Genomic DNA, 23,188 nt, shown 5'->3' with positions numbered 1-23,188 from the left:
CGATTTTGAGAGACACTCAGCACTGATCGCTACGAACGGAAATTTCCGGACTGACAGTGTTTTGCCGATCTCGCTTGTAACTTTTAATCTTATTCATATACATGAAGTTGGTCTTCTGAATTGTGAAGATATAATGTCAACTTTTTTTTAAACCTGTGACAACAGCTCTATAACTCACTCTGTCCTTCTGTTGGTCTGTCTGTCGGTTAGTCGGTCTGACCGTCTGTCTGTCTGTCTGTCAAAAAAATTGTCAAAAAACCGGACATTTCCGAGAGGGAGACAGCGCTGACATTGCAAGCGGCCGCAACCGGCTCTCATCACAAAAACAACTGCCCTGCAAACAATACCGCCCTGGTAGTCCCCCTTGCTATGGTCTGCCTTTGTTTATTGCGTACTCAGGAGTGTCAACTTTCTTGACATGACATGACATTCGCAAGATCGCCAAAGGATTTTTTTCAGGGGTAGACAAATCAGCCCCATTTTATCAAAGGGAAGGTGCAGGTGGAGATAATTCAAGGGAAGACAACTCTGTCTTACCTACAAACATTACGGCCCCCTTTATTCAAGGGTTTCATTCTAGAATGGCACCCCTGTACTTGCGCAGGGTTAGAATTCCAACCTGGACCCGGTCCATTCTAGAATGAAACCGGATTCTAAGTTCGCGCAGAACATATATATACGTCCGGGGGTGTAAGGTATCAGCGTGAGGATCACCTTAGACACAGGCTTATAACTCAAAAAGTGTTCGCTCTTTTCTAAAACGGTTTTCACCACTGGATAGAGTTTCAAAATCTCTTTTAGAAAATGTAAAAATATTAAAAATCATGCAAAGGTGACATGCGACTCATTCCGAGGTGGAGGGTCACATATGGAGAAAAAAACCTCTGTCAAGGCCACAGGAGCTTGTATCCAACCACCGGTCGATAATTATTTACTCCTTATTCCATTTATTTACTCATTATTCCATACAGTCTACTACTACTGTTTACTACTTATTATTATTCATTTACTAATAAATAGTAGTAGCAGGGACCTATATAGGTCTATGGTAGTAGTAAGGGTAAGCATGCAGCAGTAAATAATAAGCATGCAAGAGTAAATAATTATGGACCGGTGGTTGGATACAAGCTCCTGTGGTCAAGGCCGCAAAATTGGGAGATTTTTTTCCGTTTCAGTTTCGCTTGATCTTAAGCGGTGGTCCTCTGCATTTAGAGACCAGAACGGGGGGTCACCTAAAAAGAGGTGTTCCCGTATCCGAGGTAACGCTAAGCGAGGTTTTCTTAGTCATACAAAGAAGGCTTTAGGTCGGGACCAACACCCTGATTGATGTTATCAAAGGTGTGACCTTAAACGGTAGTGACGTTAACCGGGGAGTGCTGTACCGTGTTTTACGGTAACAACCCGTCAGCCCATATGTGTGGCAGTAATTCGCACCCTCCGCATCTACATCCCACTCATGTAATATTCTTGAGTCGAGCGTTTGAAAAAGCCTGAGCCTAAAGGGCTGGTGTAACTTTGACCTCTTCTTATCGGTCTGCCTTGGAGATGAGGACAAAAGGTGGGTAGAAGAGAGAGCGGTGCATTTTTCCTGGAAAGAGGGTACAGTGTTCTGTGTAGACCTTTGGCGCGTCAGCTGCGACAGTGCCTGAGGTAAGCATTGGAGGGTACTGTTCACAGCTCCGCAAACGGCATTGTAAACATTCCCTCCCTCCCTGGACTTGTGATCCTAAGGTCGCAGGTTCGAATCCGGGCCGGGACGGACACGGGTCAACTTTATGTGCAGACCCAGAGACGGTATCCATGTCCCATCCCCGTGTCACCACAGTGGCGCGTAAAAGACCTCGGTCATTCTGCCATAAGTGCAGATGGCTGATATCACCTAAACACGCATACAATTGTGTTTCTCATCTAAAGTCGGGTTAAAACCCGAGAACATGTCCCTAATGGCTTTGCCGTGAGGGCGTAAAACTTGAATTTCTCACCTCCCTCGCATCCACCCTACCCTTGGTCTTATAACTGTATAAGTCTACGTCTTGTTGCAGACGTTGTGCTAGACGTTGATCATGAAGTTTGATGACGTCGTGGAGGCGATCCACCCGTTCGGGCGCTACCAGAAGAGGCAGTACTTCCTGGTCTGTTTGATCGGCATCCCCGCCGCCCTCCACACCATGGTCACCGTCTTCATCATGGCCTCGCCACAACACAGGTACAGTTGTCTGTGTGTGTGTGTGTGGTGTGTGTGTGGGTGTGTGTGTGTGTGTGTGTGTGTGTGTCTGTGTCTGTCTGTCTGTTTGTCTGTCTGTGTTCCATTTAGAGAGTTTGGAGAAGTGACGGAATCCCCGAACGAGGCCCTTGCATGTCAAAATGTCATTATCCACCAATCTACCATTATTCTTCAAAGGCGTTGCGCTTTGTCATCTTATCCAAAGTCTTGGTCAGTACCCCAGCCCACTGGACACTCCTTGGTCGACCGCAGCAGCAGACTGTCGGAGTATGAGTCTTGAATGTTTAACATCTTTGGAGGTGTACTATCTAAGGAGCTATTTTGGGAAGTTTTGTGGCGAATTGGACCTTGCAAAGTTTTAGGGACATTCGATTAGTGCTGTTGAGTTAGTGCATCAATTAGTTGTCATGGATACAACCCCCGGGAAGTAACCTACATATGACGTTTTTGTTCGTATTTATTTTTCTCCGGACTAGGAGTAATGGGGATGTATTTATGTGAAACAGTTACCTTGCGTCCGACAATAACAGGGTCGCGGAAAGGTTAGCTTTCACATTTGTTTTGCATTAGCGGCAGGACCCCTGGGCATTAAAACTGAAATGGTCACTGCTGAATGACAACAAGCGGTTATGCCTAGAACAAATGGCGTTGTTAGGTATTACAAGAAACTAAGTCCATCTCACGATGAACACGAGCCGAAATCATATGCACTCGACTTATGAAAAAGAAAGAAATCAAATAATTTCTTCTGATAATGGTTCTCAGAAAATGAATCTTTAAATGTTAAACATGGTGCAAGTAATTCACTCTCAGAATAATGTGGATATAACAGCATGAGCATACAAAAGAAATTGTCCTCACTAAGTGCTGGAAAAGATGGAAATCTTAAAATTTTGGAATTCCACACGATGAAAATAGTCAACAACTTTCCCTAGTGGTTCAGAAGGTCCTAAGATAATATGTTTCATGAGGTTTTGAAAACGACGATCAAAATGTACTGCACTCATAAAAGGATCTTGGATGACAGTTTTTGCAAAAGAAGATTTTGAAGAAGCATCCTCATAAGAAACATTCTTTGCTGTCATTTCAACTTGAGGCCAATGAAGATCATCAGCAGATAATGTCATAAACAGTGTTGGTGGTCCCAAACTACGAAACATGGCAAGCAAAGCATACAGTTTATTGCGAAAATATGCAGCCGTTCCTGGTATACTTTTCATGAACATGTATGAAGTATCATGCAATGAGATGTTACGATTTCTAGCATCTTTGGCACACACTCTGTTATTATTTCCAGTCGCAAAAGGAGATGTAATTTTCATGTACACAGAAACTGCTTGTTTCAGAAGAAGTTTATCAAATGCGACAGATACATCATGTCTGTTCTGAATCGGTTGTCTTTGTTGTACACTCTATTTGGTAGGTACATAGATAACATTATTTTAGTTTGTCTTGGATGATTAAAACCATTGTTTCCTTTCGGAAATAACCAGGGAAAAGCCATTTCCTCTCCCAGTTCAATTTCATATATACTCACAGGAGAATGTTTAGATCTGTGAACATGCAATGTTGACAATACATCTTCATCTTGATTAGACTTTGAGTTTGAATGAAATGCTCAGTTATCAACAGGAACCATGACTTCATGCTGTGTTTCTTCAAAGTTGTTTTCAAAATCGGTATCATGACTACCATCATGTAACTTGTTAGTTGAAAGCAAAGTAATTCTGTAAGCCTGCCACTTATTTATAAAAAGAAACGTTTGATACTTTTACCAAACAGTTAGTATAATGCACGCTCTACCTGTATTCGTCTTTAAATTCTGCAAGACTGAAGCGAAAGAGGTCTGTCTCAGTTTTGTGGTCAGTTTGTTGTGTACATTTACACACGCACAACGAACAACACATGCACAGGCCCGGGGGAAGCTCTCCTTTCTTATGTACGACCATAGACGTATACATGTAGTTTACATGTTTATTAGTCATCTATGTGATTGATTACGTGTATGATATGACGGAGAGTCGCATCGGTTTGAAGTAGCCTACTTCTTTATAAAGATTCATTTACATTCTACTTCTGACCAAGGCATGTTTGGTACCTACTGAATCCTTGTTGCGTGTAGTTTTACGTGGCACGTTGCCCAAAGTTGTATTCTTGAGGAGCATAAAATAAAACGTGTTGCAAAGTTATCTCAAAACTCTGCAGTGACTGCTCGCGCAGCGGGTCATCTAGTTATAGCACGCAGCCTCCACACACAGCTCCCGAGCCGAGACCATATGACTCGCCGCTCCTGCGGCTCGTCAATGATAGCAATGTATTGTGGACTTAAACAAACGGTTGTTGGCATTTAGCTAGTTCTGTAAAACAACTGGTAATTAAATGTTCGAACAAAACTGGTATCGGTTAGCTTAACACGATATGCATTATTCTTATGCCATATGACCTTCTTACCTGCGTAGGAACTCGTTCCAAAAAGTTAAGAAACCCTGAATTTAAATCTGAGATGCAATATTTGAACATTTATGAAAACTAACCGAACAGTTAGAATAACTTAATTTGTGTTTAAAGTAGTCAAAAAGTAGTCGGTTTTACTTTCCAAACATTATTTCACGACAAGCATTTTACAACTTCTTCTTCTTATTCTTGGCGTTCGCAGAGGTTACACGATCAGTCCAGCACTGGTGATAAATGTTGTCGTTTTCTCCAACTCCTGTCGACTGCCGTATAGTTTGGTCTGCAAGGGAGTTGGTGACGGCCACACTTCTTTTCGTTCCTCATCTAGTAAGGGCATTTTACAACAAAGTGTTATACTAAAGAAATTGTGTCCAAACTTTCGACATTCTAGTAAAAGTAAAAAGTTTATGAAGAACAGGCCACAGAACCAAAGCGGCGTGGCGCATCTTATCACTTTTTAGCACAAAGAATATTCACCCGTCTTTCAATATGATGTACAAGGTGACTCCCCCAGCGCTCTGTTTACTGACAGCATTGCGTGAAAATGCTCAATCCGGCGAAACTGATCCCTGTGGGTGTGCAACAAAAGGTCGAGGTATACAATGTCGAGGCACAAAAGGTCGAGGACATTTGGTCAAGAGTCAAAAGGTCGAGGGCAACAAAAGGTCGAAGGTGACAAAAGGCCAACAGCAAAACGTCTAAAGGACAAAAGGTCGAGGATTGAAAAAGGTCGAGATTTAAAAAAAAAAAAATAAAAAAAAGTCGAGGATTAAAAAACAGTCGAAGTTTGAAAATGTCGACATAATGTTCTGTTCTCCCGTGTGTTAAATTCAAATGTTTTATTGCTTGAAGAAAACGCTGCTTTGTGTGCCTAGTGTGCATTTTATAAATGTTGTGTGCTTTTTTACATTTAGTCAAGTTTTGACTAAATGTTTTAACATCGAGGGGGAATCGAAACGAGGGTCGTGGTGTATGTGTGTGTGTGTGTGTGTGTGTGTGTGTGTGTGTGTGTGTGTGTGGTGTTTGTGTGTGTGTGTGTGTGTGTCATTCCCAGGACGTTTTTTTCTTTTTTTCGATAAATGTCTTTGATGACGTCATATCCGGCTTTTTGTAAAAGTTGAGGCGGCACTGTCACACCCTCATTTTTCAATCAAATTGATTGAACATTTGGCCAAGCAATCTTCGACGAAGGCCGGACTTCGGTATTGCATTTCAGCTTGGTGGCTTAAAAATTAATTAATGACTTTGGTCATTAAAAATCTGAAAATTGTGAACAATAAAAAAAATTATAAAACGATCCAAATTTACGTTCATCTTATTCTTCATCATTTCCTGATTCCAAAAACACATAAATATGTTATATTTGGATTAAAAACAAGCTCTAAGAATTAAAAATATAAAAATTATGATCAAAATTAAATTTTCGAAATCAATTTAAAAACACTTTCATCTTATTCCTTGTCGGTTCCTGATTCCAAAAACATATAGATATGACATGTTTGGATTAAAAACACGCTCAGAAAGTTAAAACGAAGAGAGGTACAGAAAAGCGTGCTATCCTTCTCAGCGCAACTACTACCCCGCTCTTCTTGTCAATTTCACTGCCTTTGCCACAAGCGGTGGACTGACGATGCTACGTGTATACGGTCTTGCTGAAAAATTGCAGCGCGTTCAGTTTCATTCTGTGAGTTCGACAGCTTGACTAAATGTTGTATTTTCGCCTCACGCGACTGGTTTAGTTATTCAGAACAGTGTTCGTACTAACAGTGCCTTGAGTGACGGTGCCTTGAGTTTGTGTTCACGGACCAACGGCTTTGTCGGTAAAAGAAGCGTAATGTGGTCAACGGTGAACACAGCTCAGATTGTTTGGTGAAACATGTCACTGATACGCTAAAAGCTTGAGTTGTTTTCTTTTCTTTTTGTTCCATATTTATACGTTAAAAGCATTTCCAAGCGAAGAGAAAGTTACATTCGGACAGGGACATAGACACAGAATGGAGCTCTGCAAATCACAGAAAATAAGATCGAATAGGCACTCGAAGCAGAATTTTCTTCACGAATGGACACTGAAAATGAAATCGAAATTTTTAATCCTCGACCTTTTTTTAATCCTCGACCTTTTTCAATCCTCGACCTTTTGTCCCTTAGACGTTTTGCTGTTGACCTTTTGTCACCCTCGACCTTTTGTCGCATTGGACCTTTTGACTCTTGACCAAATGTCCTCGACCTTTTGTGCCTCGACCTTTTGATACTCGACCTTTTGGTTCTCACCCGATCACTGTTTTTCTTGGAAGGATGAACCGTAGGCATCACAGCTTCTTCCTCCAAAATTGATCTTATTCTTCTTCTGCATGCACTCTCATTGTGCGTTTGTTTGTGTGTGTTATTTAGCTTTGAGTTGTGTTAGTGTGAGCTTGTGACCGACGACAGTTACGGTGCACATGCACTTGTGCACATCCGTTTGAACTTGTGAACTCGGGTACCCCTGTACTATCGGGGATCCACTAAGGTTTCCGAGACTGTGTTTTGTTTTATTGGAATGGTCTCGCGGAAGAGCCGATTCTTAAATTTGCATAGGTAAAACGATTGTTTTTTGGTATAAGTCTTTGGAGTAAAATTGTGATTAATGTTTTGTGAACAAGAAACAATTGACAGGTGATTTTATTCCATCTCTTTTTTTCTCTCCGCCGCGATGTAATTTTGAATAGTTGAAGGTGATGTTAAACACCAAGTAGAGAAAGTAAAGGTACTCGACACCCCTCGAGTCGAATGTGTGTTAACCTTGTGACGCAGGCACGCGGATGTTGGGCCCTGGGGCCTACTGAGACTTTCTTTCTGCTTGGAATTCTGAAGAAAGACAACGTATATTTTTGTGCGTGTGTTTTCTGGACGCCCGGTGTGACATGTTTGGTCACAGGCTGAAATCCTTTGGGATGTGAGGAATTCTTTTGCTGGTAGGTTAACGCAATTTTCTTTCAGTAAATGGGTAAGCAGTGAGAAGAAGAGTATGCTGCTTGGGGGAGGATTTATTTAAATGTTTATGAAGACTGTTTTATGAGTTGAATGTCTGGGAAAACTTTTGTTTATTGAATGCTTTAGAAAACCGTTTGAGAGAACGGTATTGTAGGTATGTTATTTGATAGGAATGATGTGTTTTGTTGTTCAAAGAGTTAGTTTGTGGTAGTTGAAATTGTTGAGTTGTTTACGTATGCTTACGGCGTGCATTCTGTGGTTTGCAGGATGGCGGAGTGTGCGACGGGGTCTTTTTAGATGGGGTTTTCGTAGACGGGTTTTTTAGTGGGTTATTTTAGCTAGGTTTTTGTAGATGGGTTTTCTAGCTAGGTTCTCGTAGACTGGTTTTTGTAGACTGGTTCTCGTAGACTGGTTTTTGTAGACTGGTTCTCGTAGATTAGTTCTCGTAGACTGGTTTTCGTAGACTGGTTCTCGTAGATTAGTTTTCGTAGACTGGTTTTTGTGGACTGGGTTCTGTAGACTAGGTTTTGTTAGAGGGGCTCAGTGAGTTTTTGTAGATTTGTTTTTTTTTAAGAATTGTTTTTGGGTTGTTTTTTTAGATTTCGTTTGTTTTAGATTAGAGTTTCATTGTGTTTTTTTGGGTTAAAGTGGAGAGTGAGGATTTAGAGTAGAGTTTTAGAGTGTAGTTTGGAGGAAGGATTTAGTGTGTTTTTAAAGTGTAGCTTTAGAGGGTTTTGTATTTGAAAGTAAACCCCCGTTATCCCACACATTCCCCTTTTCATCTTATGGAATAAAAGAACCTGGTAATATAACTTGTGTCAGTTGCTTTGAGTGTTTGTGCTCGGTGAGAAAGGGTAAAGTAAATTAGCACTCGGTTACATTAGTTTAAAAGCCCTATGGGCCTAAAGCCGAATCAAACCTTGAAACCTTGAAACCTTGACAGCCATGGGTGTGTGACTGGAACTGGTTGTCACCTGTAGGTCTTCTGTGGCATATACCAGCTAGCTGTGCTAGATAACGTTCACATCTATAGATTCCAGCCTGCTTACTCTTCCACGACGAAGCTGTTGGTCTAGATATAGACTGGAACGATTCTTGAATGATCATTCTTCACGTTATCGTCCACCATTCAGAAGTCCTTGGCAGAGTAGCCTTCCTAGAAAGTCATGATGACGTCACGCGGAACTTGACTCCACCCCTACATGGAGTCATGACTTTAAAACGCCTTCAACGGCCTCTAAGAATTAGATTTCAGTTGCAAGATATGTCTCCTCACACACTGAGGTCACTTTGTGACCAAACTTCTGTCTGATTTCTAAAGTTTGTAAAATTCCGTAGTAAGAATCCTGTCGACAACGATGTTTATGTTGATACCAGCAGCAGATATATACAGGCAAATCGTTCTGTATATACAGTATATACATTGAAAATACAGATCCAACCATCTGCCACCTCTATCCATTAATGTTATCATATCATGCCGTATCTAAATTGTTTAGCAGGTGACCAACAGTAATGACCAAAACATGTTTTTGTATTTTTAAAGTGACCCTCGGAAGACAGTGGATGTCGACTCACGGAAACGAGAAGAATATACAGACTATGAAAACAGCCGACTGGATATGCTTAATATACCGCTATATAAAAGGGTTGTTTAACTTTAGAGCTTGAGTTTATGATCTATTTTCGATGAGACGAGGGCCTGCCACAGGCTACACGACTCCTCCCTCTCCGCGCCATCTGTGACATCTCTCGACGAACTGGATATCCCGGATTCATGCTCTTCTGCCTGTCAGCTAAAGCGTTGTTGTCCTCAAATTTTCCAAAGGTTTATTTTGAAACTAGTTGACTCAGGTAAAACAATCGTCAGTTTCTTTTAAAACCCCAGCACTCTTTGGGTTCTGTGTCTTTGTTTCGCAACCACTGGCCACAGAGTCAACAGATGATTCTTTGTGTTCATCGTATTCAGAGGCATATAACTGTACCTCCCGATAACAGTCTAGCTAAGTCATGGTAATAGTGTTTCTGGTGTAAACACAAAAATCGTCTTCAAATGTTTTCAGCCGAGTGACCAGAGGCGAAAAGTGACCACTTACTTTTGCGTGCAAAGGCTATTTCAACGCTTTCTCTCGAACGTAAAATCGTTTGAAGGCTGTGTTGTTTTATTGGATTTGACCAACTCTATCTTTACCAATGGCTTCTTTCGACGACCACATTGAGCAAATCAAGCCGTTTGGTCGCTACCAGAAGGTTGTGTTTTTTTTAGTGTGTTCCGTTGGCATTCCCCATGGTGCCCACGTCATGCTGACTGTCTTCATCATGGCCACCCCGGAACACCGGTAAGTTCATCGACACTGTCTCGACACATCCTGGGGGTAATGTTCAATAATACTGTCCAAAATTCAACAATGTTGTTGCAAGGTACCAGACTTTGCACACGGTGATTACTGTGGCCGTATGATGAAACTGAGGGAAACTCTCTATGAAAAACGATAATTTTGAGGTTTTATTTCGATTCATTCTGCAAACTTGTTTTCATCATAAATGGACACATAATACATGGCGGACTGTTGACAGGGAGAGTTGATCTTTTTTGGGACAGTGTTCTTGAATGTTATTTTTATCTGTTTTCCACAACTCAGCGGCTCGCAGTGCATTTCGAGATTGCCAGAAAGTTTATATCGCTCGATGCGGGTTGGTCTTCACGAGACTCAGAGCTTGCTACTACTACCACTACTAGGCTACTATACTACTACTACCCCCCGCGGGTTAGGGGGAGTCCCATATTGGTTGGGACGAGAAAGAATTTACCCGATGCTCCCCAGCATGTCGTAAGAGGCGACTAACGGATTCTGTTTCTCCTTTTACCCTTGTTGAGTGTTTCTTGTATAGAATATAGTCAATTTGTGTAAAGATTTTAGTCAAGCAGTATGTAAGAAATGTTAAGTCCTTTGTACTGGAAACTTGCATTCTGCCAGTAAGGTAATATATTGTACTACGTTGCAAGCCCCTGTATTAGCCTTGACCCACAAGTCAGCAGCGAATGTGATAAACGAGTTATCTCCCCTGAAAAGCGAAGCAAGCTTCGAAGATGGCGACGATGGAAAAGAGAAGAACTGTGAGCGAACTGCGAAAGGTGTGTGTGGGTGTGTGTGTGTGATGTGTGTCAGTGTGTGTGTATATGCGCGTGCTGTGTGTGATGTGTGTCAGTGTGTGTGTATGCGCGTGCTGTGTGTGTGTGTGGCTGTGCTTGCGTGAGCTTGTGTGTGTGTGTGTGTGTGTGAGAGAGAGAGAGAGAGAGAGAGAGAGCGATAGTGAGAGTAGGGTATGGTTGTTGGTGAAAGTTGAGTTGGACGCTGGGGTTGGGCGGTTGTGTGTGTCAGAGAGGGTTGTGTGTGTGGGGGGGGGGTGGACTGCGTGTGTGTGTTTATTTGTGTGTGTGAGGGTTGTGTGTGTGTGGGGGGGGGGGTTGACTGCGTGTGTGGGTTTATTTTTGTGTGTGAGGGTTGTGTGTGTGTGTGTGTGTGGGACTGCGTGTGTGTGTTTATTTGTGTGTGGTGTGTGTGTGCCTTTCGCCTTGTATTGAGGAAATTAAACTGCGTTTGCGTATTATGTGTGTGTTTGCAAGCGTGCGTGTATGTTAGGCATATCTCTGTAGGTGTGTGTATGTGCGCGTACGTGCAATGTGCGTGCGTGCGCGCGTGTGTTTGTGTATGTATGTATGTATGTGTGTGTGTGTGTGTGTGTGTGTGTGTGTGTGTGTGTGTGTGTGTGTGTGTGTGTGTGTGTGTGTGTGTGTGTGTGTGTGTGTGTGAGAGATAAACAAAGTATCAAGAACAAAACAAAACTGAACAAACGAAATGTTTTCCCCCCAACTCTGATTATTGCTTGTTTCGGAGACGACTGTGATTTTGACTTTTTCAGTAAGCCTACACGAACACACAAGCTCAATACAGCCGGCAACAAGTTCGCCGGTCGGGGCAGTGAAATACTATTTCAAATAGATCTATTTCACTAAGAATGTCAATGGATATAGGGCAACATACTTATTTTTTAAATCAGTGATTGATTAGATCGTCATATTTTTGTGACACTGAGACCAAACCATCAAAAAATTAGCAATAGGCCTTGAATCAAAGTCGTGCGAGATCTGACCTTGCTGCAAATGTACGTGTACGACTTGATTGTGTTGACGTTCAACTGGTAAGCTTGGCGATTGGAGGCTTTTATCCAGCGAAGGCAGCGATCTAGATGGTACATAGAGAATACTACATGGCTTGCTGTGTCGTACCAGATTTACACGAGTTGTTTTTTTAAATATTGAACTGCGAGCGAAAGCGAGCTGTTCACTATTTGAAAAAGCAACGAGTGTAAATCTGGTACGACACAGCAAGCCATGTAGTATTCTGTTTATCCTACATACTGTATTTACGTGTATATTTCTGAAAATGTCTCGCAGTCGAGGAAGCTAAATTGAAGACGCTTGTTTTGGAACCTCGATCTCTTCTAAAGCCTCGTGCAATCTATTACGTCAAAGCAAAGAAACGTCACTCTCAAAGTCTGGCGTGACGTGTTAGTTCTAAAGATTCATCGAGGGTAATTAGCGAGCGCAATTTTTGTTTCTATAATGACGTTTGTCTCGGTGACTTTGGCATCACAAGCAGTGGAAAAACAGGTCCCTGCCAGACTTGCTTGACATGACCTCATTTACATGATATACACACGTGTGATTTGAACGATTATTATCTCACGGGTGTCTCTCTCACGTATGTAGGATAAAGATGCTTTCCCGGTTTCACAAATGGGATGAATTTCACGCCAACACAGCGTTCAGGATACCTATCATCCGTTTTACATTGTCCCCAAGCACAGCGCTTGTTAGCAGCATTTGTGTGTGTTTGCTTCCTAAAACAAGGGAAGTAACTCCCAGAGTCTCGATATGTGGATATGGTTAATTGACAAGTGGCTCTATCCCATCTCCCCCCTTTCCCCGTCCCGATATAACCTTCGTGGTTGAAAACGACGTTAAACACCAAATAAAGAAACTACTACTACTACTGATAATAAGAATGATGCACATGTTTTTAAAGCGCACCAATTCAGGAAGACCCTGCTCAAAAGGCACAGTACAATCGAGGAAATAAGACAAGTATAATAACAACAATAAAAACAGTGCATTCTGTCTTTCTCACACACACACACACACTCACACACACACACACACACACACACACACACACACACACACACACACACTCACACACACCCACACACGCACGCACGCACACACACACACACACACACACAAACACTCACAAACCCAAACACACACACGTACACACGTACACAGACACGCACACACAGACAGACACGCACACTCACACACACATACTCACACACGCACACACACACACACACACACACACACACACACACACACACACACACTGCAATTATGCATCGGTTTTGAATTCAAGTGTGCACTGAAACACGATGATGGTATCTTAAAGTGATAGAAAGTGTGAGGTCCAGAGCAAAGGTTGAGGCTTGCTTATTGTTTAAACAAAATCACCTCAACAACATATGTTTATTCTCTTTTGTCCAATTTCAACGCAATGTAAATCATGTTTTTTGCATTTCACTGTATAATACTTTTTGCCCTGTAAGTTGTATGCCAATATCTCATTTTTCGAGCAGCTTGTGTAAATCGTCAATGTGTAAAAGTCTACAGGTCTACAACTAACAAAACATTGCCCAACCTTGGATTATTTCGCAACCCGGGGGTTAATTTATGAGACCAATTTAAATTCTTTTTTGACAGTTTGCGTGCCTGCATGCATTAACAATTGGCTGACACTCTACATTCTTTCTCTAGGATTAGTTTAAGTCTTTTTTTTTTAATTCGATAAAAAAAATAAACAATGAAACAACAGTGGCTTCGGCTGGAAAAGTCAAACATAAAGACGACTTACAGACTCAGATTAAGTTAGTAGGGTCGAAAGCGTTATTTCTGTCGCCGAAGCTCAAGGCTTATCTTGCTGCGCAGATCCTGTTGTGGATCAATGGACGATGTTCGGAAGTAGAGGGTTCTCTGTGTCCAACACAATGTCAAATTATTTTTGTTATTTCTGTCAAGTTATAAAGTCATAATGTTTTTCTTCTTCAGATAAAGAATAATTATATCAGCATTTGCCGGTTTAAAGTTTATTACAAATATTCAGGATGCAAAGAGCTGGATGGTAAGCAACAAGTTACAGCTAAATGCCGACAAAACAGAAGCTATGCTAGTATGTTCTCGGAGGATGTCCACCATTCCTGATTCTTTTGTGGTTAATAACTGCACAATAAAGTTTTCTAAGTGTGTAAAACACATAAGTGTCACAATTGATGAACATTTGACTATGTCCCCTCACATCGTTAACGTGATTCGCATTGTAAACTTTGAACTCAGACGCATCAGCTTTTTCGACACTTCATGACCACTCAGGCAACTCAGACTCTTATTTCTGCCTTTGTGCTGACACGTCTTGACTATTGCAATTCACTGCTTGTAGGCTGCCCGCAGTACCTTGAATAAACTCCAGAAAGTCCAGAACAATGCTGCTCGTCTTGTCTTGAAGGTTAGCGAGAGAGACTACATCACTCCCCACCTCAGACATTTGCATTGGCTTCCGGTAGACGCACGTATCCATTACAAGGTCTGTTGCCTCTGCTTTGGTGCCGTGTCTTCTACCGGTCCCACATCAGGGCCGGACCAAATGAGTTGTAAGGGGGGGGGGGGGGTTCCTCCTTTTTTGGGAGGGCAAATCAGCGAAGTGGCGAAGCCACAAGCGCGCGCCTGCAAAGCAGGCGCGCGAACTAGGGGGTCCGGGGGCATGCTCCCCCGGAAAATTTTTGAAAAACGGTTAAAATCTGTGCAATCTGGTGCATTCTGGGCCTTGTTTTGAGGGTTAAGAGCAGCATTGTTTTGGTGCTAAAACTAGTAAAAAAAAAACCACTCAAAGCAAGGTACATGCTTTTTCCAGGGGTGGGGTTCCGGAACCCCTGGAACCCCCCCCTGGGTCCGGCCCTGTCACATACCTCTCCGAACTCCTTAAAATGTACAAACCAACCCAAAAGCATAGGGTGAACGTTCGTTCTCTGTTTCTGCCCCTCCAATCTGGAACAACATTCCACAAGCTATCCGTCGTTCAGATTCCCCTACTTCTTTCAAATCTGCCCTCAAAACATCTCTTCCAACATCACCTTTAGCCATTCTTTCTTCTCGAATAAACAGTTGTTGTTTGTGTGTGTAAGTGATCTGAAGCTCTTTGTTTGAATGTGTATTTATATAGCCTTGTAAGTCAGTGCTATGAGACTCTGTGTCATATGTATATATCTATATGTTTATGTGAGAGTTTTTAGCCACAAACTGTATTTAGTGTATGTGTGTGTGTGTGTGTGTGTGTTGTGTGTGTGTGTGTGTGTGTGTGTGTGTGTGTGTGTGTGTGTGTGCGCGCACGCTGTTGCTATTGTACATCGCCGTGAGCTCTGGCGAAAAGGGGCGATTAATAAGTGTCCATTATAATAATTATTATTATTCCCCATTCTTTGAAGCTCCCCGATAACGTATACATCTTTGAAGACGTTTCCTGGTTTCACTGCGTGCAAAATCAACCTCGGTTCTATAGCATATATCAGAAGTCTATCATACTAGAAGTACTCTACTACCATTACCAGCAGTCGACACGCGGTGATACATATGCCCTTTGTCCTTTTCTTGGGGATACCCCGAACTAAAAATAGAATACGGGATTCTGGGAAAGCTGTTCAAGGGCACTGACGCACTATATTCGATTTTCAATACACGACTCAAAACCTTTGGAATAAATAAAAAAATAAATAAAATACAAGAATATAGAGTTCAGAAAAGAAGAACAAAAGTTGAAAAATTGAGAAAAAATGTTTTACAACAGCCTTGCCAACTAAGGTACTCGAACTCGAGACCGCCGGCTCTCGAGGCAAACGTCTTACCACCCATCTAGGCACACGAAATAAAGCGTGAAAACTAAAACTTGAACTGCCAACATAACTTCCACGTGCCCGGATTCTCGGATCGAGCATTTGTTGACTCGTCAGTTTCCCCGTTCGTATTTTTATTTTGTACGTTTTCTTGTTCTCATCATTACATGTAGTCGCGTTGTTGCCTATATGGCATTAAATTTCACCAAAGCCGATGTTACTAAAAAAAAAAAAAAAAAATAGAATGGGTAATTCTGGGAAAATTTTCCCGCTGGAAGTAATGAATAAATATGCAACGTTTTGATTATTTCTATTCATAACATCATCCAAAACGTTTGAAATGAAGAAAATGAAATAATACAAGAATTACGAGTTCAGAAAAAAAAACATATCGCCGTGGAAGAGAATCGAACCCGGGACCACGAATGTTAGGGAAAGTGATCGGGCACTTTATCAACTGAGCTTTTCTGTCGCACTGTAAGCGTGGGAGATTTTGATTTCACATACTCTACTTAACTTCTCAAGCGTGGGCGATCAAGTATTGACTCGACTCGAGTTTCCGAGTCTCTCCGTTGGAATGTGTGTACTGTTCTCTTTATCTCACTGTTCGAGGCAAGTTAAGTTAAAAACTGACCCTATGCTCCCGTTCACTTCGTTTAAGTTTGGATAGCAAAATCAAGTAGCAATAATTTCAAGCGTGACCGACATTATGGCTACGAAATGCATTGACCAATCGCCGAAAGGCGCTGACGTCTTTGCATGAAAGGATTTCCCTACCCAAAGTCCTCTATTCTCGACGACATACAAAGAATTTTGTTCGGGAGAACGACGATCTATGGACGGTTTATTATAGAAAGGGAAGCAAGCGGTTAAAAACGGGCGTCGATAGAGCCAATGAACAGTGATGTCAACTAGTAGTATTTCATTAACTTGTGCATATATTGAATACTAGAATGAATACCCGCTTCGCCGGGTAGCCGGCTTCGCCGGGAAGAAGTACTTAGAGCCGTGCGCCGGCTTCGCCGGGTCCGAACAATGGACCCGCCAAGCTTAGGTCCCTCCCAGATTCGTGGAATGGGAACAGCACGAAAATGATTCAGTGGCCATAATGCCATTCCTGACCATATCGAGTCCCATCCTTGTCGACGAATGTAACCGTGTTAATCACCTTTGGAGGCGAACTCCACTCAAACAGGACTGAGCAAGTTATGGCTTCTCAAAGGAAGGCTAGTACATAAAATTACACAAAAGCCGCCAGACCACATCACAAACAGAACTGAACAATGCACAGGTGTTGCTTACATAGAGACACACACACTCACACACACACACACAAAAACACAGAGAAGCCGTATCTATAGAGAGATAGATGACAGTGTATTTTTCGCGTGGCTATAAATTGATTCGACCTTTGCACTTTTACAGTGAGGATAATTTACGGGTCCAATTTACGTTCTGTACACTGCGTTGACCTTCTAAAAATAGTAACAGTAACAGAACGCCGGGAATATCCGAAGACGCTCCTTGTCACACAAAAGTGCACCAAACGAAGGAAGGGAGGTAAACGCTGAAAACCTGGAGAAGATGAGAAGATAAGGAAGAGTTACTTATAATGGTGAAATGAACACAAAAACTAAAATCATTTCAGCGCTGCGCGCTGAGACCACGTGTTGAAATATCTCATCGATGATATTGTGTCCGGGGTGTAGCTGAATACGGTGTCCAAATTTGAAAAAGATCCACCGAGAACTTTGGCTTTGGTGTGTCGGTATGGGGGCCCGGGTAGCTGAGGTGGAACCAAAATAGCTGAGGTGGAACCAAAATCGGTTCAGCGCTGCGCGCTGAGAGCACGTGTTGAAATATCGACCAGGTTGTGTCCTGTACCGGGTCAACCTGAATATGCCCACCAAATTTGAAGCAGATCCATCGAGAACTTTGGCCGTGCATCGCGCACAGACAGATACACAGACAGATACACAGACACACAGACACACAGACACACAGACACTAGTCGTATATATATATAGATATTACTCTCTCACACACACACACACACACACCACACACACTCACACATACACACACACACACACACACACACACACACACACACACACTGTTCTCTTTTTTACCTGTGAAACTGGTTTTGCACTTTAGCTTGTAGAAAAGGTACGGCCGGGGGTGAGTGGCGAGCGGTGAGACGGGGGTGGTCGGGGTGATACGTATGGAGGGAAAAAAGGGGGCATGAGGGCTAACGGAAAATTTTCACCGTGAGTAATTTTCCACCGAGAAGTGCGCTCACTCCTTGAGGCTGATACAAACTATCATGCAACAATGTTTTGTTTGTTTGCTTGCTTAACGCCCAGCCGACCACGAAGAGCCATATCAGGGCGGTGCTGCTTTGACATATAACGTGCGCCACACACAAGACAGAAGTCGCAGCGCAGGCTTCATGTCTCACCCAGTCACATTATTCTGACACCGGACCAACCAGTCCTAGCACTAACCCCATAATGCCAGACGCCAGGCGGAGCAGCCACTAGATTGCCAAATTTAAAGTCTTAGGTATGACCCGGCCGGGGTTCGAACCCACGACCTGCCGATCACGGGGCGGACGCCTTACCACTAGGCCAACCGTGCCCGTATCATGCTACAATGGTGGAACCTTCGTTTCACCGACAGCCTTACATATGTCAATAAGTCTTGGGTTTGTTCTCGACGGGGAGTTCTAGTGTTCAAATTTCAAAAAATCCTGCATAATTAGGAGGCTTCGTCTGACAAGGGGAATTGAAACCCTGAACTCTAGACTCTGTGTATATACCTACTCGGTATACTTACTCCGCTTTGGTAAAGTGCTAGTGTTTGTCGTGCAAATAAGTCGTGTTTGAATTAGGCGCGGTGTTTCGTGCCCATTTGCATCAGACCATACAATGTCGTACACAAAGCAGAACAATAACTTGCCAGTGTTGTCGAAGGCCAATAGATTATGTAAGGCAATAAATGAACTGGGGCTTCGAATAGTGCGCTGAACTTCAAAGGGAGTGAACCAGGGGAAGGGGCTGTGTGTCCTTCCGAGTGGTGAAAAGTTGTTTCCTTGCTCCCTATGTGGTGAAAGGTTGTTACCTTGCACTCTGTATGCAGTATAGAGACATTGTTTTTTAGTTGATAATTTTCAAGGTTCTTTGTACATGATTTATTGTGAGTTGTGCATCTATTGCATGGTATTGTCCATAAGGGGAGAATGTATTGCTGTAACCTTATCGTTACGTTATTTTTGTTAGGATGTATATGTATTTGATGTTTTAATAGTATGTTTTTTTTTCATAGTTAATATATAAAGCGCGGAGAGCATAGTTTACTGTGGTTCGTGCTATATAAGCTCTCATTATTATTATTATCAGTATAGTGCATGCTGCCGCTCGAGCCCGTGAAAGTCGGTTTCCTTGCACTATATCATGGTGACAGGTTGTTTCTTGCCAATCAGGCGCCATGGTCAGAGTCAACAGTGGCCGTCACTATGCACGCAGCAACTTTTAGGTATTAATTGCTCGATGATTATGTATGATGATGAAAATCGTGCGCACGAACGCTGACACACACACACACACACATAAATATCTATATATATATATATATATATACAGATACCCACACACATACACACAAACACATACATATCAGCAACGTTTATTCAGGATACAGTAATAAATAGTATACAGAAACACAATATCTATCTCCTGAAAATGGACACAAATTTACACCTCGTATGCCATGCATAGTTAGCCATGCTCTCATTGACAGACTGTGGCCGCTACACTTCAAGTAAGTGTCTATTTTTACATACGTAGTTTTATACACATAAAGCAACAAAACACACACACACACACACACACACACACACACACACACACACACACACACACACACATAAACAAATACATTCTCAAACATATAATGCCTGCATACATACGTACACGCCTAAATGTATAAATAATTTGTGAATATATGCAAACATACAGGGTGAATTAAATCAGGCTACTAGGGTTAAGAAACATTACATTATCTCGATATGAATTGTCTGGAAATGTACGGTGAGTCTATCAATGACAACAACTGCAGGTCTTTGCATTTTTTTGGCCATGTTTGTTAAGATCCTAGTGTTGCGCTGACACTCAGAAACCGTGCTAGCCATTTGGATGAATAACGTGGAATTCCAATCAGCTTAAATTCCGTAAAAACACGGTTATGAACAGTATTTACGTTACCAATGATGATCACGATCACCCATGCAGAAAAAGCCAAGTTCATTTGTCTGGACACAGAGTGGCATGTACTTGTCATGTTTACTGGCGTAGCAAACACCAATGAAACTGTCAAACGGCACGCTCACTTCTACAATGAAGACTTCACGGCTCGCTTTGTCAATGGTGACAATATCAGGTCTGTTTGCATTGCACGTGAAGGACGGTGCGTTTAAGTCAAACATGTCTGGTGTTACTACACTGTCTTTTATCACTAAAATGTCATGCTGTTTGGGTATGTGATGGAAAATCAGGTCAACAATTCTGTTGTGTCTGGCTTGGTGTTGGTATTTGGTGCAACCGTTCAGTACATGTGACACTGTTTCGGACGGGTGGTTGCATAGGGCACACTGTTTGAAGTACTGATTTGGGTAGTACAAGGCCAGCTGTTGCATTGCAGCAGTTGTAGTCTGCCTCTGACGATAAAGCTGATGATCTTGTCATTGAGCTTTAAATTACTTAAAAAATACATACATACATAATTACTTAAAAAATGCATACATCTATCTATATATATATATATACGACTTGTGTCTGTCTGTCTGTCTGTCTGTCTGTCTGTCTGTCTGTCTGTGTGTGTGTGTGTCTGTGTGTGTGTCTGTGTGTTCGCGATGCACAACCAAAGTTCTCGATGGATCTGCTTCAAATTTGGTGGGCATATTCAGGTAGTCCCCGGACACAACCTGGTCGAGGAGAATTTTCAACACGTGCTCGCAGCGCGCAGTGCTGAACCGATTTTGGTTTTTCTGTGGATCCACTACATCCATTCCCACTAACTCTTCCTTATCTTCTCCAGTGTTTTGCGCGTTTATCTCCCTTCCTTCGTGTGGCGTCAATCCATATTCCCGTTACTATTTTAGAAGGTCACTGTCCACAACGTGTTCATCCCGGCGAAGCCGGATATTCCCGTTACTATTTTTAGAAGGTCACTGTCCACAACGCTTTCATCCCAGCAAAGCCGGGTATTCCTCTACTTCTTCCCGGCGAAGCCGGGAACCCGGCAAAGCCGGGTATTCGGCTCTACTTCTTCCCGGCAAAGCCGGGTATCCCGGCGAAGCCGGTACCCGGCGAAGCGGGTAATCATCTAGTACATACATACATACATACATACATACATACATACATACATACATACATACATACATACATACATACATACACACATACATACATACCATACATACATACACAGACACACAGACAGACAGACACACACACACACACACACACACACACACACACATACTCACACACACAGATGTGCGCACGCACTCTCGCCCCCCCCCAATACACACACACACACACATGCGCTCAACACACGTGGATCTATGCGTTTTCTGGCAGCATTTAGCTTGTGTTTTATAATTCCCTTTTCTTTCAAAATAAATGTTAAAAAAAATGTGTCCTACAAGTAACGTTGTATTCGTGTTGCTGGCCATGGCCGCTGAACGCGACGTTCGTCAAAGTCTCGGAAGAATTGTCAAGCGTGTCTATAGGGTTAGACACTGCAATAACGAACGCCACTCGAATCAGTCAACGAATCTACAATTTTGCTGCTACCTTTCCTCCAAGCTCCCTCGTAACTGCAGGTCGTATATGAAGGAACAAGCAAAACAAACGGCGAGAAAGTAGAAAACCCGGGCAAGCGCGCTCTCATGCTTGAGTACGACACAATGGCAGATAGGAAATAACTGGACATAAAACAGTGAAGAGAGTCTTGCGTCCCGTATTAAATGTAATGCGTGACCTGGACTAAGCAGGGTCGGCGTGTCTTCGTTATGTGTGACATGAAACCTTGGTGACATACTGGCATCCCTGACCGATCGTTTGTCAGTGCACGTGTGTATGTGTGTGTCTTAACGTCTGTCCACGGGCTCACAACAGGGTAATATATTTTTCACTGTTTGAGATCACCAAAAGTGTGTACGATTCTCTGTGTGTGTCTGACCTATTTGGACGAAAACAGAAACTGCGGTTTTCTGCTCCAGTTTTCACTTTGCTGAGAAAAGTTGCGCACTGTGCGTTTGTTTTTTTGTAAGTTGGATTTCTTTACTGGTCTACGATTTTTTCCTGCAAACAAATTCTGTAGCATTTGTGTGTGTTTGTGTTTTATGGGAAAGCCTACCCCAGTTCGATAAAAGCGATTTTTGTTACATAAATCACCTTAACGTCTTATTTTCGATTACATTTTATGAAAAAAAACTACCTGCACGATTGTATTCAACTAGATGTAATACAATGCTTGAAAACAAAATTAACTTAAACTTAAATAGCAATTTTTGTGTAGGTCATCTGTAACTACCACAAATGTATCATCGGTAAAGACGTGATCACAGCACACTAAAATACTTTTGCATGATGACGTCAATGCAAATGATTTCAGCCTGTGTACAACACGTATCATGAACCAATATATGTAGAGAGTAAACATTGAAGTGGGAAGAAAAGTGAGTTTAATTGATCATTCTAGAGATATGAAAATAACGTTGAAGGCACATTCCTTCCCGTGAAAACCGTTCTGCTCACCGTATCAGATCCGGTCAGGTTTTTACTTGGGATTAGGCCATACTTGAACACATACCAACAAGCAACAGCCTAATACCGTCCTGTGCAAGGCTGGATTTTATTTTATTTGGAGGGGGGGGGTGAATTTCTTAAAAGCCACTATAGTGTCTTTCTAAGAATTTAATTAATGGAAAAATTCACACTATTGACAGTTAATTGTTTGTATGAATGCAAGGAGGGGTGGTTTTATCCCAAGTAAAAACCTGCCTTGACCTGAGCATAGACCATTTATCCTGGACCGCCAACTCGCTCTCTCTCTCCGCTCTTTCTCTCTATTACGAGGTAGCGCCTCTCGCATCGGACGAAGTTGCTGAGGTAAGTTCTGAAAATGCTAAAATAAACTCAGCAAAAGTGCATACACATATGGAACATGTTTTTCGATGAGTTTTGTTAAGTTTAGTTTGGAGTTTTGGAAAATCCAGTTCATTGTCACCTCCCGTTGTCACAAATAACTGGAGCGTGCTTTCTTTTCACTGTCTTCGAATCGCTGGCCTTTCAAACCGGACGTGACGCACCCCTGAAAGTCGAGAGTCGTAACCTCGAAGGGTCACGTGACGAGTTGGCGGTCCAGGCTATTTGGTCTTTGACCTGAGATAGTGAGCAGTTTTATCGTTCAAGTTTTTCAACTGTTGAACTGCAGTGGACACCGTCCTTCTCGTGTTTGGGATCG

General features: G+C 42.3%; 1 protein-coding gene across 4 annotated transcripts in view; it reads left to right on the top strand.

Annotated features, from left to right (window-relative positions):
* Nucleotides 1–23,188, top strand: part of LOC138962475 (organic cation transporter protein-like) — a 78,562-nt gene that overhangs the window by 19,031 nt on the left and 36,343 nt on the right. Inside the window, exon 2 of one of the 4 annotated variants that reach the window (XM_070334305.1) lies at nucleotides 2,043–2,206. In XM_070334305.1, coding sequence (XP_070190406.1) covers nucleotides 2,064–2,206 — 143 coding nt within the window. In that variant the 5' untranslated portion in view covers nucleotides 2,043–2,063. Of the gene's footprint in view, nucleotides 1–2,042; nucleotides 2,207–9,589; nucleotides 9,991–23,188 lie in introns of those variants that run through there. The other 3 variants (XM_070334309.1, XM_070334304.1, XM_070334311.1) reach the window with 3 other exon arrangements.

Source organism: Littorina saxatilis, linkage group LG3, assembly GCF_037325665.1.
Source record: "Littorina saxatilis isolate snail1 linkage group LG3, US_GU_Lsax_2.0, whole genome shotgun sequence".
Taxonomy (NCBI): domain Eukaryota; kingdom Metazoa; phylum Mollusca; class Gastropoda; order Littorinimorpha; family Littorinidae; genus Littorina; species Littorina saxatilis.
Note: the sequence above shows the minus strand (reverse complement) of the source record. Positions and strands in the feature narration are given on the sequence as shown.